This window comes from Mustelus asterias, chromosome 8 (assembly GCF_964213995.1).
Source record: "Mustelus asterias chromosome 8, sMusAst1.hap1.1, whole genome shotgun sequence".
In the NCBI taxonomy this organism is placed as follows: Eukaryota; Metazoa; Chordata; class Chondrichthyes; order Carcharhiniformes; family Triakidae; genus Mustelus; species Mustelus asterias.
Window position 1 is genome coordinate 34,541,621 of NC_135808.1, and position 17,344 is coordinate 34,558,964.

Consider the following 17,344-nt stretch of genomic DNA (forward strand, 5'->3'; position numbering starts at 1 on the left):
CACACGACAGCGCAGAGTCGCTGAGCAGAAACTGATAGCCAAGTTCCGCACACATGAAAACGGCCTAAACCAGGATGTTGGATTTATGTCACATTATCAGTAACCCCCACAGCTTGCCTCCTGGGCTTGTAGAATCTCACTAGCTGTTCTGTCTGGAGACAATTACACATCTCTTTAACCTGTGTTGAATGCTCCCTCCACCCACATTGCCTGTACCTTTAAGACCTGGTTGGTTGTAGAGACTCGCATTCTAATTAGTATTCTGTAACTTGATTTCTGTGTCTGTGCCCTGTTTGAGAGCAGATATCCACTCCATCTGACAAAGGAGCAGTGCTCCAAAAGCTTATGGTATTTGCTACCAAATAAACCTGTTGGACTTTAACCTGGTGTTGTGAGACTTCTTACTGTGAATAACCGATTGGCCATGGAAGCTGTGAAGAGTTGGTGACCTGAGTCAGGGTCATTTATTAATGAGAGGAGGGACTGTGGTCATTGTGTGAGTTTAATCTGGTTGGTGCTCCAGCTCTGGGATGATTGTTCCAGTCGGTTTGTTCCGGTTGGTTTGTTGTGTTTGATGATGTTTAAGTTTCTCTGGGTGAGGTGTTGTTAGTTTTAACCCTGTCTCTCTCTCACACACAGATGTACACCGGGATCTCATGGTCCTGTTTGTTCAGGACGGTATTCCCGATAAACACTGGGATGTGGAGGTGGACGGGGATGAGGTTTTCTACATGGATTTCAAACTGAAGAAGGAGGTGGCGCGGATTCCCGAGTTTAACAGCCAGGCAATACAGGGAGGAGAGGCGGGAATCTCAGCCAGTGTCGCCATCGCGAAACAGAATTTAAATGTTTGGAAGAACCGGTGGAACGGAACCGCGGAACCGAGAGGTGAGTGACCGGGTTCACCCCCCTCAGCCCCGGGCTGTGGAGCGGAGCGGAGCGGGCTGAGAGTGAGAGCAGCCCGGGGTCGGGGGCCTCACTGAGCCGGGGCCGGGGGCCTCACTGAGCCGGGGTCGGGGGCCTCACTGAGCCGGGGCCGGGGCAGGGCCTCCCGGGGCCGGATTCAATCCCAGAGGATCTGTATTTGGGATCAATCCCGGCCGCCAGTCTCCCAGGCGCTGATTTTTCGCGCAATCAGTTCGGTGCCGAAATTTGGGGCGGAGCTGATTATCATGTGGAAATGTCAATGAAATCTTTATTTAAATTTATTCCGGAACTGAAGTGTCTGGGCCCGCTCGCCCCTCACCTCCTGCCCGCCAGGAGTGATTCACTGCAGCGGGGTTTACAACAGGGAACAAGGGGCCCAATCCCCCTGGAGTGAAGGGGGGCCATGGAGGCACCCCAGGGGGCCGGAGGTACCCCTGGGGCATTGCCAGCCTGGTACTGGGCATCTTACAATGCCAAGAGGATGAGACCAGAGGGGACGGGGCCTATTCGGGCAGAAAGAGTGAGGAGGGTGATCAGAGCTTGCCATCAAGTTGGGGTTGGAGCTGGTTAGGGAGGAGTGGGGTGCAGTGCCAAGGTGCCAGGCTGGAACTACCCAAAGGGCTCCTACCCTCAGCCTCAACGGCCTCCGGTTCTACCCGCAAGAACAACATAAGACCATAAGACATAGGAGCGGAAGTAAGGCCATTCGGCCCATCGAGTCCACTCCACCATTCAATCATGGTTGATTTCAACTCCATTTACCCGCTCTCTCCCCATAGCCCTTAATTCCTCGAGAAATCAAGAATTTATCAATTTCTGTCTTGAAGACGCTCAACTTCTCGGCCTCCACAGCCCTCTGTGGCAATGAATTCCACAGACCCACCACTCTCTGGCTGAAGAAATTTCTCCTCATCTCTGTTCTAAAGTGACTCCCTTTTATTCTAAGGCTGTGCCCCCGCGTCCTAGTCTCCCCTGTTAATGGAAACAACTTCCCTACGTCCATCCTATCTAAGCCGTTCATTATCTTGTAAGTTTCTATCAGATCTCCCCTCAACCTCCTAAACTCCAATGAATATAATCCCACGATCCTCAGACGTTCATCGTATGTCAGGCCTACCATTCCTGGGATCATCCGTGTGAATCTCCGCTGGACCCGCTCCAGTGCCAGTATGTCCTTCCTGAGGTGTGGGGCCCAAAATTGCTCACAGTACTCCAAATGCGGCCTAACCAGTGCTTTATAAAGCCTCAGAAGTACATCCCTGCTTTTGTATTCCAAGCCTCTTGAGATAAATGACAACATTACATTTGCTTTCTTAATTACGGACTCAACCTGCAAGTTTACCTTTAGAGAATCCTGGACTAGGACTCCCAAGTCCCTTTGCACTTTAGCATTATGAATTTTGTCACCGTTTAGAAAATAGTCCATGCCTCTATTCTTTTTTCCAAAGTGTACGACCTCGCACTTGCCCACGTTGAATTTCATCAGCCACTTCTTGGACCACTCTCCTAAACTGTCTAAATCTTTCTGCAGCCTCCCCACCTCCTCAATACTACCTGCCCCTCCACCTATCTTTGTATCATCGGCAAACTTGGCCAGAATGCTCCCAGTCCCGTCATCTAGATCGTTAATATATAAAGAGAACAGCTGTTGGGGAACATGATTGTTCCCCATTCATGGGGAGCAGGTTTTTTCCTCGCCTGAGAGACCTGTCCCTATAAGGCCATTAAGGCAAATGAGCTCGCTAAACACATGCAAAACACTATTTAAATAAATTATTCAGCGTCTCCCCAGAAATGGGCAAGAAGCTGACCGCGCCAGAAATCCTGTTCCAGTAAGATCGCAAGAGACAAGCAATGGGGCGTGATCCTGATCTCTTGGCTCTCATGCGAGTTTACTGGCTTGCTCCACCCATCAAAAATCACTCTGCTATGCACAGAGTGTGGGAGATTCATTCTGGTAAGTACGCTCAAAAAATGGGCGGAAATGCTCCCATTTCCCACCCATTGGGCGCTTAGTTTTGTTTTGGGAGAATCCCGGCCCTTGATCCCATTGGGGGTTGTAACTGGGAGCATTTCAGTGAAATGCTGAGAATTTTATCATGTTCAGTGGGGTGTCTTTGCCACAGTGATCCCAGAGATCAAACCCTATTACCATGTGTATATAAACCATTTAAAAACTGTATTTATCCAAAATCCACTTTACAAAGAGAAAAATAGTATGCAATAATCACAAGAATTTCAATCTATAAGGTACTCTGGTCATGTTAGCTTCAGTTGTATAGGCCACACACAAGATCACATCTGGAATATTGTGGTAAGTATTGGTCTCCTTAAATGTGTTGGAAGCAGTACATAAAAGTTGTACAAGTTTATTAGTCTTTTGGCTAAGATCAAGTGTAGTATCGACATGCTGTGCTTGGTTGAAGTCATTAGGTTACATCTTAGCTTCATTTGAAGCAATGTTTAAAAGCAGCTTCTCGGCCTTTTGGCTAAGATGCAAATGAGATCAAGCCTTGGAGGAGGAGCTGTGCCTACTCCAATCAGCTTGGATCATGTAGATCAAGACCAAGACAGGAGGTGAGAGCCCTGTCTTGTCAGCTTGGATCGGGAATGTTGCAACTTGTTGAGCGTCTGAATTGGACTTGATTTGATTGAATTGGAATTAAAAAAACATGTTTATTAGCAGGAATGGACAGGTTGTTTTATGAGGAAAGATTCAAAAAGCTAGGCTGGAGTTTAGAAAAGTTTAGGTGACTTGATCAAAATCTTTAGGTTCCTGAGGGGTACTGACAGGGTGAATGTGGAGAGGATGTCTTGTCCAAGAATGTGAGGTCACTGTTTAAAAATAAAGGGTCGCTCGTTTAAGACTGAGATGAGGATAACTTTTTTTGTCCGAGAGCCATGAGTGTCTGGAACTCTTCCTCAAAAGACAGTGGAAGCAGAATATTTGAATATTTCTAAGGCATAGCTAGATTCTTCACTAACAAGAGGGTGCGACAGGCAGGAATTGAGGTTACAATCAGATCAACCATGATCTTATTGAATGGTGGAGCAGGCTACTGAGAATCTCAGGGGCCAAGTGGCCTACTCCTGCTCCGAATTTGTATATGCAAATTATTGGTGGTTGCTGTACTAGGTGTTTGTACTAATCTGTTGGTGTGTTGGCGTACAGTTGACCTGAGGGACTGATGATCGTTCAATTACTTGCTCAGGTGGCAAAATCAGATCTGTCTCATAAGTTGTTTGCAGTGAAGGAGTAACTTCTCCGGTTAAGCATAGATGTTTACAGCTGCAGCAATAGATCTGATCATTCATCTTCATCATGCACGACTAACATGACAATATTTCCATTACATTGAGACAAAAGTCCTGGGACCAATTACACCATGACACCAAAACCAGTGATCACTTGCACCATGGTACTGAATCCAGCAGCTCAGTGGCTGCTTGCGCCATAGTGCTGAATCCAGGAACTGTAGGGTCTTACAGTTTTTCTAGGGGCTCGGTTAGCCCAGATAGCTGGATGGCTGGTTCATGATGCAGAGCGAAGGGGGTTCAATTCTTGTATTGGCTGAAGTGTGGTGATTCTCAGGTTAAATCACCACCAGTCAACTCTTCCCCCTCAAAACTCACCTGAAGAAGGGGCTTAGAGCTCCGAAAGCTTGTGTGGCTTTTGCTACCAAATAAACCTGTTGGACTTTAACCTGGTGTTGTTAAACTTCTTGCCCTCAAAAGAGCACAGCAGCCTATAGTCACTGGGACTATGGTGGCTTTCACAGTTTTTATGGTTCGCAAGTTACAAGAGCACAGATGACTCTCTCAAAATGTTGTTATTTTTAATAGTTAAGTTAATTTGTATCCATGATAACAGATTTAACATGGATACCAATTTGAAATGGATGCAGAGAAATGAAAATGGCTGCAGATAATGATTCTAGATGTAACAGGTTGAGAAAAGAAAAAAATAGCAGCAGCTTTGTTACTTAGAGCAAATTAAATGTTCACTGATACTTAACACCAGAATCTTTTCTTTATGCTTTCAAGGAATGAGAGAGTCACCGGCAAGGTCAGATTTTGTTGCCCATCCCCAATTGTCCTTGAAGTGAGCGACTTGCTCGACAATTTCAGAGGCAGTTAAGAATCAGCCAAGTTATTTGTCTGCAGTCCATGTCGGCCAGACAAAAATTGTTCATCCTTCTTCTGCTTTCTCCAGTAATTTTCCATTATGTGAAGCCTCTTTATAGTCAATTTTCCAGGAAAAACTGTTTATATTTTGCTGGAACACCTTGTATCAATTCAAAGCCTAGTCTTCATAACCAAACCACTCGTGTCTCCTGCTGGTCTGTAATCTCTTATTTTCCTTGATGGCATTTGTGCTTTTCAAAAAATAACTGCAAAAGCAGTCCATATTCACATGCAACAAAACTTGAATAACATTCAGCCTTGGCTGACGAGAGACATTTGCAGCACCTAGGGGAGAGTGTGACAGGAGGACACTGAGACAGACAGCAGTACCTAGAGGAGAATTGTAAAGGGAATAGACAGGCGTTTCTGTGGCTGTAAATGAAACTCCAGGATGATATGTTGCCTCTCTGGTGCTGGGGACAAAGATGTCTCAGAGCAGCTGAGGACATTCTAGAGGGGGAGGGTGGACAGCCAGTGGTCATGGTACACATTGGTACCCTAATAATCACATTTTAATTTGATGTTTTTAAGTTTCCTATGTACTTTGATTTCTGTTCGGGCTGTTCCCCCTCCTTTTTGGGGAGCTGCCCCTTTTATTTTGTCCTGATTTAATCTGAGTTTGTTTACTTGGTTTGGTTTGACCTAAAAAGAGGACAAATGACATAGGTTTTTAAAAAAGGGATTCAGCCCTAAAAACAGAATGTGGGGACTTATGAAGCAAGTTGAAAAATAGGACCTCAAGGGTAGTGACCTCAGGAGTACTAACAGTGCCACGTGCTAGTCAGAGCAGAAATAGCAGGATATAGAAGATGAATATGTGACTGAAGAGATGGTGCGAGGTGGAGGGTTTCAGATTCCTGGGACATTGGGACCGGTTCTGGGGGAGGTAGGACCAGTACAAACTGGATGGGAACCTATGCAAGGAGGATAAGAACAAAAGACAGAAAGGGGAGTAAGAAAAGTGATGGGCAGAGATACCGAGGGCCAGATTCAAACAGGGCCACAGTAAAAGAAAAAGTAGGAATGGGACAAGTAATGTTAAAAAGACAAACCTTAAGGCATTGTGCATTAATGCGTGGAGCATTTACAATAAAGTGGATGAATTAATCGCTCAAATAGATGTAAACAGGTATGATGTCCAAAGATGTGCGGGTTAGGTTGATTGGCCATGCTAAAATTGCCCTAGTGTCCTGAGATGCGTAGGTTAGAGGGATTAGCGGGTAAATGTGTAGGGATAAGGGGGTAGGGCCTGGGTGGGATTGTGGTCGGTGCAGATTTGATGGGCCAGATGGCCTCTTTCTGTACTGTAGGGCTTCGATGATATAGTCGGGATTATGGAGACTAGGGATAGGAATTGAACATCCAGGGGTATTTAGGAAAGACAGACAAAAAGGAAAAGGCAGTGGATTTGCATTGCTGGTTAAAGAGGAAATTAACACAATAGTGAGAAAAGATATTAGCTCCGATGATGTGGAATCTGTATGGGTAGAGCTGAGTCAGAACTGTTCACATTATATATAATAATGATTTGGAAGAGGGAACTGAATGTATTATCTCCAAATTTGCAGATGGTACAAAGTTGGGTGGGAGGGTGAGCTGTGAGAAGGATGCAGAGATGCTTCCGTGTGATTTGGATAGGCTGATTGAGTGGGCTTATGCATGGCAGATGCAGTATAATGTGGATCAATGTGAGGTTATCCACTTTGGTAGCGATAATAGGAAGACAGATTATTACTTAAATGGGTGGAAATTGAGAGAGGTGGATACTCAGTGAGACTTTGATGTCCTCTTGCGTCAGTTGCTGAAAGTAAGTGCGCAGGTACAGCAGGCAGTAAAAAAGGCAAATGGTATGTTGGCCTTCATAGCGAGAGGATTTGAGGATAGGGATGTTTTGCTCCAATTGTATAGGGCGTTGGTAAGGCCACACCTGGAATATTGTGTGCAGTTTTGGTGTCCTTATGAGGATGGATGTCCTTGTTATAGAGGGAGTACAGCGAAGGTTTACCAGACTGATTCCTGGGATGGTGGGTCTGTCATATGAGGAGAGACTAAATTGGTTAGGATTATATTTATTGGAGTTTAGAAGAGTGAGAGGGAATCTCATAGAAACTTATAAAATTCTAACAGGATAGATTCAGAAAGAATGGCCGTGATTCTTCCAAAAGCGCTGAATTGGTGGGAAAACTGTTCTAAATCCCAACTGTTTTGTCAGTTCAGCTTCTCACTCGAATCTCCGCACTCTGTGCACTGCAGAGGTCCCAGTCGTGAATCTCATTAAAAACCCAGGGGGCGGGGCCTATTCACGCCAGAGTCTGACAGTTCTGGAACTCTGCACACGCGCAGTGGCCCCAAACTGTCAACCTCCCATTGGCCAGCCTGGGACCCCTGCAGTGCTGCCCCTCCAGCCCCTCCCACGGCCAATTGTGGCCCCCACAGCAGTTCCTGGGCCAGCCCTGACCCCTCCCCCAGTCCCGGAGCGCCCCGATGCCCAGCCCACCCCCCAGCAGTCGCAATCCCCCCACCTCTCTGACCCTGGCAGACCCCTCCCCCAGGGTCAGATCCCCCACAGGAGGCAGCCCCCCTCCGCCCCCCTCCCCGGCAGACCACCCCCCACCAACCTGCCCCAATCGTTGCCCTCCCTCCATCCCAGACCAATCCCTGTGTCGAGTGGCAGCAGGACACCCCCATCCCCACCAATCACCCCTAGCCCAGCCCACAATAGGCCCCACCCCCTTGGCACTACCCAATGCCCAATCGGCATTAGCACTTTGCCCCTTGGGCAGTGCCAAGGGGCACAGGTTGGCATTGCCAGGGTGCCCATGCCCAGGGATGCTACTCCCCCACTGCCCGACCCCCTGGGAGGCCCCGATTGCCCCCCCCCTTCACTCCAACAGGGTCTCCTGCTAGTTCGCGGAACGTGGGGAGCTACTCTAAACCCTGCCGGAATGAAGTACTCCTGACGGGTGGGAGATTCAATCGGGACCTGAAGGGTCCTGATAGATTAAAATGACTTATCTGCCTTCACGCTGGTTTCCAGCGTGGTCTGACTGGCGACTGTTCGCGACTCTGGGAGACGCGCAGGCTTTCCTGGCGCACGTGCAAATCCCTGTTCAAGGCCGCAGATGCGCATCTCCCACCGCAACCCGACAGAAAAGTTGCAGGTCGCAATGGAAGAATTGCGGTCAATGTTTTGAATGGTGGGGGAGTCCAGAACTAGGGGTCATAGTTTGAGGATAGGGAGTAAACCTTTTAGGACTGAGGTAAGGAGAAATTTCTTCACCCAGAGCAGGTGTCTCCAAACTACGGTCCGCGGGCCACATCTGGTCCGCAGTTTGGAAACTGCTGGGTAAGGGTATCAAAGGACATGGATCAAATGTAGGTAAATGAAATTAAGGCACAGTTCAGCCATGATCTGATTGAATGACACCACAGGTTCCAAGGGCTGGATGGCCTTATTTATATTTCCATGCAGTGTGACTCAAGAATTACCATTGCAGTTTGGGTCTCTGAGAAATGAACAATAAGCATTCTCTGTCAATCCTCTTATTTTATGTTCATGGATTAGAGTCTGTTTGCACAAGCAAGAAAATTAACAAATTCTCCAGTCCGATCCCAGTTAATTTTAAAGGGAATTCAGGGAGTAAGTAATTAAGGCACCATTGCACCAGTTCTCCTGCTTGTATTACCTACAGCAGCGATCTCCAAACTGCAGACCGGATGTGGCCCGCGGGCTGTAGTTTGGAGACCCCTGACCTCGAGGGTGGTGAATGTGTGGCATTCACTACCACAGAAAATAGTTGAAGCCAAAACATTTTTTTTATTTATCCGTGGGACATGGGATCGCTGGCTGGCCAGCATTTATTGCCCATCCCTAGTTGCCCTTGTTCAGAGGGCAGTTGAGAGTCAACCACATTGCTGTAGCTTTGGAGTCACATATAGACCAGACCAGGTAAAGACGGCAGATTTCCTTCCCTAAAGGACATTAGTGAACCAGATGGGTTTTTCTGACAATCAACAATGGTTTCATATCATGAGTAGATTCTTAATTCCAGATTTTTAAAAAATTGAATTCAAATTCCACCATCTGCCGTGGCGGGATTTGAAGTTGGGTCCCCAGAACATTAGCTGAATTTCTGAATTAATAGTCTAGCGATAATACCACTAGGCCATCACCTTCCCTGAGGCATTGTGTGACTCATTGTGTAATTCCAAGAAGAAATGAGATATAGCCCTTGGGGCTAAAGGGATCAAGGGATAAGGGGAGAAAGGGGGATCAGGATATTGAATTCAATGATCAAAATGAATGGTGGAACAGGCTTGAAGGGCTGAATGGCCTACACCTGCTTTTAGTTTCTGTGTTTCTACATAACTACCCTGAAGGTGGTGGTGAGATGCCATCTTGAACCGCTGCAGTCTCTGAAGTGTAGATACACACAAGATGCTGTTAGCGAGGAGATCAAGGATTTTGACCCAGCAACAGTGATGAAATGGTGATATCTTTCCAAGTCAGCTTGGCATATGGTTTGGAGGGAACCTTCCACACGGTAGTGTTCCTATGTATTTGCTGCCCATTTCCTTCATAGAGATTGCAGGTTTAGAAGGTGCTATTGAAGCAGCCTTGGTGAGTTACTGTGGCACATTTGATAGATGGTACACACTGCTGCAACTGTGCTTTGGTGGTGGAAGGATTAAATATCTGAGGTGGTAGAGAGAGTGCCAATCAAGTGGGCTGCTTTGTTTTGGATGATAAGCTTCTTGAGTGTTATTAGAGCTGGGGAGAGCTGGCAAGGGGAGAGTTAATTCCATTACACTCATGACTTGTGCCTTGAAGATGATGGACAGACTCTGGGGAGTCACTCATCATCCTGACTTGGAAATATATAGCCGTTCCTCCAAAAAGCTGGGTAAAAAATCTTGGAATTCCCTCCCTAACAATGCTGGGTGTACAGGGACGATCCTGGTTGAACAAGGCAGCTTTCCACCACCTTCTCAAGGACAATTAGGGATGGGCAATAAATGCTGGCCAGGCAGTGATGCCCACATTCCATAAATGAATTTAAAGAAAAGGAAGAGAACTGCTCTCTGCAGGAGATCCCCAGCGTCTCACCTGTTTTGTAGCCACGGTATTTATAGGGCTAGTCCGGTTCAGTTTCTGGTCAATGTTAACCCCTAGATGTTGATTGTGGGGGGAATTCAGCGATGACAATACTATCATAATACTGATAACAATAATAATGTCAGGTAGAGATGGGTGGATTCTCCTTCTTGAAAATGTACAATGTTTTGGCCTCCGCTACGTCCGGTGGTAGCAAATCCCACAGGCTGACCACTCTCTTGGTGAAGAAATTTCTCCTCATCTTAGTCCCAAATGGTTTACCCAGTATCCTCAGACTGTGACCCCTACTTTTGGACACCCCACCATCAGGAACATCCTCCTTGCATCTACGCTGTCTCGTCCTGTTAGAATTTTATAGGTTTTTATGAGATTTCCCCCTCATTCTTCTGAACTCCAGTGAATACAGTCCTAACTGACTCAATCCCTCCCCATACGTCAGTCCTGCCATCCCAGGAATCAATCCAGTAAACCTTCTCTGCATTTCCTCCATCAGAAGAACTTCCTTCCTCCAGATAAGGAGATCAGAACAGAACATAATATTCCAGGTGTGGCTTCACCAAGGCCCTGTATAATTGCAGCATGACATCCCTGCCCCTATACTTGAATCCTCTCGCTATGAAGGCCAACATACCATTTGCCTTTTTACAGCTTGCTGCACCTGGATGCTTGCCCTCAGTGACTGGTGTACAAGGACACTCGGGTTTTATTGCACAATCTGCTCTTCTAATTTATAACCATTCAGATAGTAACCATAGAATCCTTACAGTGCAGGAGGAGGCCATTCAGCCCATCGAGTCTGCACCGACAACAATCCCACCTAGGTCCTATCCCTGTAACTCCACATATCTACCCCACTAACCTTTCTGACCTATGCATCCTGGGACACTAAGGGGCAATTTATCATGGCCAATCCACCTAACCCGCACATCTTTGGACTGTGCGAGGAAACCAGAATGTGCTTTCCTGCTTTTGCTACCAAAGTGTACAATCTCAGACAGAATGAACAATTGTTGCAGTTCACTCATGTGCTCCTTGAATGTTTGCCATTGTTTATCCACCACTATCCCTTTAAGTAATGTACCCCAATCCATGTGCTATATACCATCATAGTTCTCTTTAATCATAGAAACCCTACAGTGCAGAAGGAGGCCATTTGGCCCATCAAGTCTGCACGGACAACAATCCTATCCAGGCACTATACCTATAACCCCACACATTTACCCTGCTAATCCCCCTGATACTAGGGTCAATTTAGCATGGCCAATCCACCTAATCCACACACCTTTGGTGTGTGAGAGGAAACCGGAGCACCCAGAAGAAACCCATGCAGACACGGGGAGAACGTGCAAACTCCACACAGACAGTGACCTGAGGTAAGAATTGAACCCGGGTCCCTGGCACTGAGGCAGCAGTGCTAACCACTGTGCCACCGTGCCGCCCAGTCCAAGATGTCCTGTTCCTTTGTTGATTCCTCAATGTATTGGTTCAGAAAACCATCATGTATACACTCAATAATTGATAGTGTTGACAGCATCAAACCAATCGTGGTGTAAGAAAATTCCCAGTCATCACAGGTATAAAGGCAAAAGCCTTTTCTGCAGAGAGAGAACATTTTGGAAGAACGTCTCCAGAGGCCAGGGCAGCCAGTCAAAAAAGCCAGCATTCATCTCCAGAGCAGCTCTACACCACTACCAATTTAAATAGCTCTTAAGAGAATTATCCAGCTATCTAACAGAAGGATACCGAGTCAGACAGAGTTTACAGACAGCCGACAACTACAGAAGAAATCCATAACTCCCGAACGCTACCAGACCTGGTTATATATATTTTTTGAGAGTGACTAACATTCTGTTATTATTGTTTTGGTAATGAATGTTCCTTGTATTATTCGAACAGCATTTCAATCGAAACGCACTTTAGTTAATATGTTACTTGTTTAGTTAAAGTTCCTAGTTATTTAAGTAAAATACCTTGTTAATTATTCACCTAAAGTGAGTGTCAGGCTTTTATGTTAATGAATCTAAATGTTAATTTAAGAACAACTAACACCTTCCCAAATATCTTTACCAGATCACGAAGCGAGGTAAGGAACATTCATTACCAAAACAATAATAACAGAATGTTAGTCAGACTCAAAAAATATTCATCCTATATATCCTGCTGTTTCTACTCTGACTAGGACATGGTACTGGTATTAATCCTGAGATAACTTTCTTTGAGCTCTGACTTGTCAGTTTGCTTCCTAGCTCCCTATATTCTGCTTTTAGGAGCTCATCCTTTTTTTCCCTATCCTGTTTGTACCAATGTGCACCACGACTGGATTAATATCAGTACCACATCCTAGTCAGAGTAGAAACAGCACGATATATAGGGTGAATATGTGGCTGAAAAGATGGTGTGAGGGGGAGGGTTTCAGATGCCTGGGGCATTGGGACCGGTTCTGGGGGAGGTGGGACCAGTACAAACTGGATGGGTTACACCTGGGCAGGACTGGGACTGATGTCCTTGCTGTTCACCCTCCCCCTTCAGAATGTCCTGCAACCACTCTGAGACATTCTTGACCCGAGCACCAGGGAGGCAACATACCATCCTGGAGTCACGTTAATGACCACAGAAACGCCTATCGATCCCCCTTACAACAGAGTCCCCTTTACTGCATCCAGTCAGGGATGAGCACCAGATGCTAGTCTAGCCAGCAACATCAACATGTATGAAAGAATTTTTAAATTAAGGCTTTAAATAGTGGATTGACGGAAACTATTTTCAATTGCTGAAGGTTTGATAACCAGAGGAAACATGATTCACAAAAGAATCAAATACAGCAAAAGGCAAAAATTATTTATGCAACAAATGGTTATGATTTAGGACACACTGCTTAAGATTGTGAGGAATACAGATTTGATAGTAACCTTTAAAACAGGAGTGGATAAATACTTTAAGGAGAAAAAGTAAAAGGATCTGTGAAAGGAGTAGGTAAGTGGAACTAACTGGTTTTCAGTTTGGAAGAGTCAGCACAGACTCAGTGGGCTGATGGAAATCCTGTGCCTCTTTTAGGGCAAACAAAATAAACCAACTCGAATTAGCTCAGGGACAAAGTAAAAGGGGCAGCTCCCCAAAAGGAGGGGGAACAGCCTGAACAGAACAGAAGTACAAAGGAAACTTAAAACATCAAATCATAATGTGATTATCGGGGTCTATAATGCACCCCAGCCCCTGCGGTGCCCAACGGGTGCAGAAATCCTGTGCCGTGCTATTCTATAGTTTTGACTGTTGGCATCCACAGGAAAGATGATGTACTGATTGCTGTTAGAATGTAACCGGTGACAACTTTGTATTGGATGTAATGTGACCAATGGTAACAAGCTGTAAGAGTCAGCTGATCCAGTAAACCATGGAATTCTTTTGATACCAATCAAGTAAACGAACTCAAATTAACTTGGGGACAAAGTAAAAGGGGCAGCTCCCCAAAAGGAAGGGGGGAACAGCCCGAACCAAAAACAAAGTCGAAAGGAAACTTAAAACGTCAAACCAAAAGGTGATTATCGGGGTCGATAATACACCCCAGCCCCTGCGGCGCCCAGCGGTCGCGGAAGGCGTCAACTGCGCCCGTGGACACCGCATGCTCCCTCTCCAGAGACACCTGGCCGCAAATGTAGCCGCGGTAGAGGGGCAGACAGTCGGGATGGACGGCCCCGTCGATCGCCCGCTGCCTGGACCTATTGATGGCGCGTCTCGCCAGGCCCAGGAGCAGGTTCACGAGGAGGTCGGCATCCCGACCTGCCCCTCTCCGCACCAGATGCCCGTAGATCAGGAGCGTGGGACTGAAGTGCAAACAAAACATCAGTAAAAGGTGTTTGAGGAAACCAAAAAGGGTGTGCAGCCTAAAACACAGAACATAGACATGGTCCACGGACTCCACGAGGCCACAGAAAGGGCAGTACCATGGAACCAATTACAGAATGATGTGATGGTCAGCTGACTCACTATAAATAAGAACCTGTTGGGAATTATGGGGAGCTTGGATTGGCCCAGGGCGAGGCCCCAAGTTTGGAATAATGCCGTTTCTTTATTAAACATTTTCTTTGATTTATAAGTCGCAGTAAGTTTTATTATATTTTTATTATCTGCATTTGAAGAGTTCCTTCTGAAGAAACAATTGCCCTGACAGAATGGACCTTGGTGACCTGCTGGATGTATGTGCAAATGGCAGACTGTGCAGCAACCTGGAAGAAACTTGAGGCAGGAAATGTAAGGATTGTGGAGCCTTTACCAGCCACTATGAATGCAGAATCTCAGCAAGCAGCAGGTCTTGGAGCAGCAGGCTGATTGTGTGGAGAAGCGCAGCCCCTCCAAACACTGATCCTCAAAGCTTCAAGGAGATGCCTCTTGGTGTACAGAGCCAGTGTGCTTTGTACTCCAGAAGGAAGCTCTCCCCCTGCCCCCCACCCTTGTCTTCTAGCAGACCAGCAGCTGTTGCCTCTAGTTAACCAGCATCAGCTGCTACTCTTGACAGCAATCTTTGAACACAAATATTTGATTCTGATTTGATTTATTATTGTCACGTGTATACAGTGAAAAGTATTGTTTTTTGCATGCTATGCAGACAGAGCATACCGTTCATAGAGAAGGAAAGGAGAGTGTGCAGAATGTAGTGTTACAGTTATAGCTAGGGTGTAGAGAAAGATCAACTTAATGCAAGATAAGTCCATTCAAAAGCCTGACAACAGCAGGGATGAAGCTGTTCTTGAGTCGGTTGGTACGTGACCGCAGAATTTTGTATCTTTTTCCTGACGGAAGAAGGTGGACGAGAGAATGCCTGGGGTGTATGAGGTCCTTAATTATGCTGGCTGCTTTGTCGAGGCAGAGGGATGTGTAGACGCAGTCAATGGATGGGAAGTTGGTTTGCATGATGGATTGGGCTACATTCATAACCTTTTGTAGTTTCTTGGGCAGAGCAGGAGCCTTACCAAGCTGTGATACAGCCAGAAAGAATTTAGTTCCATAGCACACTAGTACACAGTTTAGTATGATCTGACTGCCCCTTAAAATATTTGAGTGGGTCCAGCACAGGGAGGACTTAATTAACTGCTGTCGAAATGCATTGAGATCCTCAGGACATTATAGGACTGTAGTTTGCATGTATTCTTGGAGCACCGTCCTGCTTCTCTGGGGCAGTCAGTCACATAAAAAGTGTACATTGAAGCAACAGTGATAAGGAACTGATTTGGAACAGGGAAGTAAATAATTCCAACATATTGTAACCATACACACATTGTATTTCTTCAGGAAAGTTTTGCCACTCCACTCCTTCCCCCCCCCCCCCCCCCCTTCCCCCACCCATGTATTTCATTGGGTTTTTAGAAATTGTCTCACAGCTCTTTGGTCAGCTGTTGGTTTGTCACCAGTGCTGTTGGTTGTATGTTTACAAAGTACTTACAATTGCAACAAATTTCTATAGCACCTTTTAATGTAATGAAACATCCCAGGCTGCTTCACAGGAACATTAGAAAATAAAAGCATTACACCGGTGACCAGAAGCTTAGTCAGAGAGAGATTTTAAGCACTGTCATAAAAGAGGAAAGCGACTTAGGGGCAGAGCAGCGTTGGGAGGGAATTCCAGATCTTTCTGCCTTAGCAACAGAAGGTGTGCATTCCAACAATGGACTGATTAAAATTGAAGGTACACCAGAGGCCAGACTAGAGAAGCACAGATATCTCAGAAGGATTGAAGGTAATTAGAGGAGGGGGGGGTGAGGCTATGCAGGAATTTGAAAACGAGGATTTTAAAAATCAAAACAAACAAGGAGCCAAAGTAAGTCAGTAAGCACGGTAATGATAGGGGAATGGACTTGGTGTGGGTTAAAACTGGGGCAGCAGGTTTTGAATTACTTTTAAGTTCTAGAGGGTAAAATGTGGGGAACCAGCCAAGAGCCTGGAATAGTTGAGTCCAGAGGGAACAAAGGCAGGAATGAGGGTTTTACCAGCAGATGAGCTGAGTTGGGGGTGGAAATATACATAGTGATAGCACAGGTATGAGGTTGGAACAAGTACACACAGACCCCTTTGTACATCAATATTTTCCAATCTATCACCGATTTAAATAATCGCCTGCCATTCTGTTTCTCCATCTGAGGTGGAGGACTTCACATTAATCCATGTTTTGCTGCATCTGTCATGTATCTGTTCATTCACTTAAATTGTCTAAATCACCTTGAAGCCTTTTAACATTCTCCTCCCCACTCAATCCCACCAGCTTTCAGCACCTCAATCCGTGACCTCCAATATTGATAAATCAAGAGGAGAACTGTGTGGGAACAATACAATCTCCAATTTCCCTCAAATGTCACATCCTGATTTGGATATATATTGCCATTGTTCATTGTCACTGATAAATATCCTGAAATTTCTTACCTATCAGCACTGTGGGAGAATCACACACAGGCAATTTGGCACATCTTTTCTGCGCTGGTTCTCCAAAGGAGCAATTCACCAAGGGCCACCTATCTCCACCACACTCTCAGACAATGTATTCCAGATCCTAACCACTCACTGTGTGAATCTACCTCCATCACACTCGCAATGCATTCCAGATCCTAACCATTTGCTGTGTGAATCTACCTCCACCACCCTCTCAAAAGTACAGTCCAGATCCTAACCGCTTGCTGTTTGACCCTGCCTCTACACCCTCTCAGTGCATTCCCGATCCTAACCACTTATTGTGTGAATCTGCCTCCACCACACTCGGATAGTACATTCCAAATCCTGACCACTCACTGACCAAATCTTTAAGACTGATCAGAGTGCTAAATTCAGAAATAAATATTATATTATAGTTTCAAATTTGAGTACAAGTAATTAGCATTAACCAATCAAATTATAGGAGTTATCTCTATCCACTCACAATTATGGCTTAAGCTTACATTATTCATGAGATACAGATATTAAAACAATCGCCTTACGCTTGCTTGATTACAATATCCACTCAGCGTAAAGTTTTTAATTGCATCAATAGGCTATTGTCCCAACTATCCTTAACACTACCGCTGCGTCTGAATATTAGAACACAAATCAACCTAATGGCTACTTTAATAGCCTTTCCCTCGGTCAAGACTCCTT

At 45.7% G+C, this 17,344-nt stretch overlaps 1 protein-coding gene across 3 annotated transcripts in view; it reads left to right on the forward strand.

Moving 5' to 3' along the window:
- The window catches only part of LOC144497049 (H-2 class II histocompatibility antigen, A-B alpha chain-like), a 90,853-nt gene that overhangs the window by 14,767 nt on the left and 58,742 nt on the right, over window positions 1-17,344 (forward strand). The window contains exons 1-2 of one of the 3 annotated variants that reach the window (XM_078217782.1): window positions 284-496; window positions 640-888. In XM_078217782.1, the coding sequence (XP_078073908.1) occupies window positions 657-888 (232 nt within the window). In that variant the 5' untranslated portion in view covers window positions 284-496; window positions 640-656. Of the gene's footprint in view, window positions 1-283; window positions 557-639; window positions 889-17,344 lie in introns of those variants that run through there. The other 2 variants (XM_078217781.1, XM_078217780.1) reach the window with 2 other exon arrangements.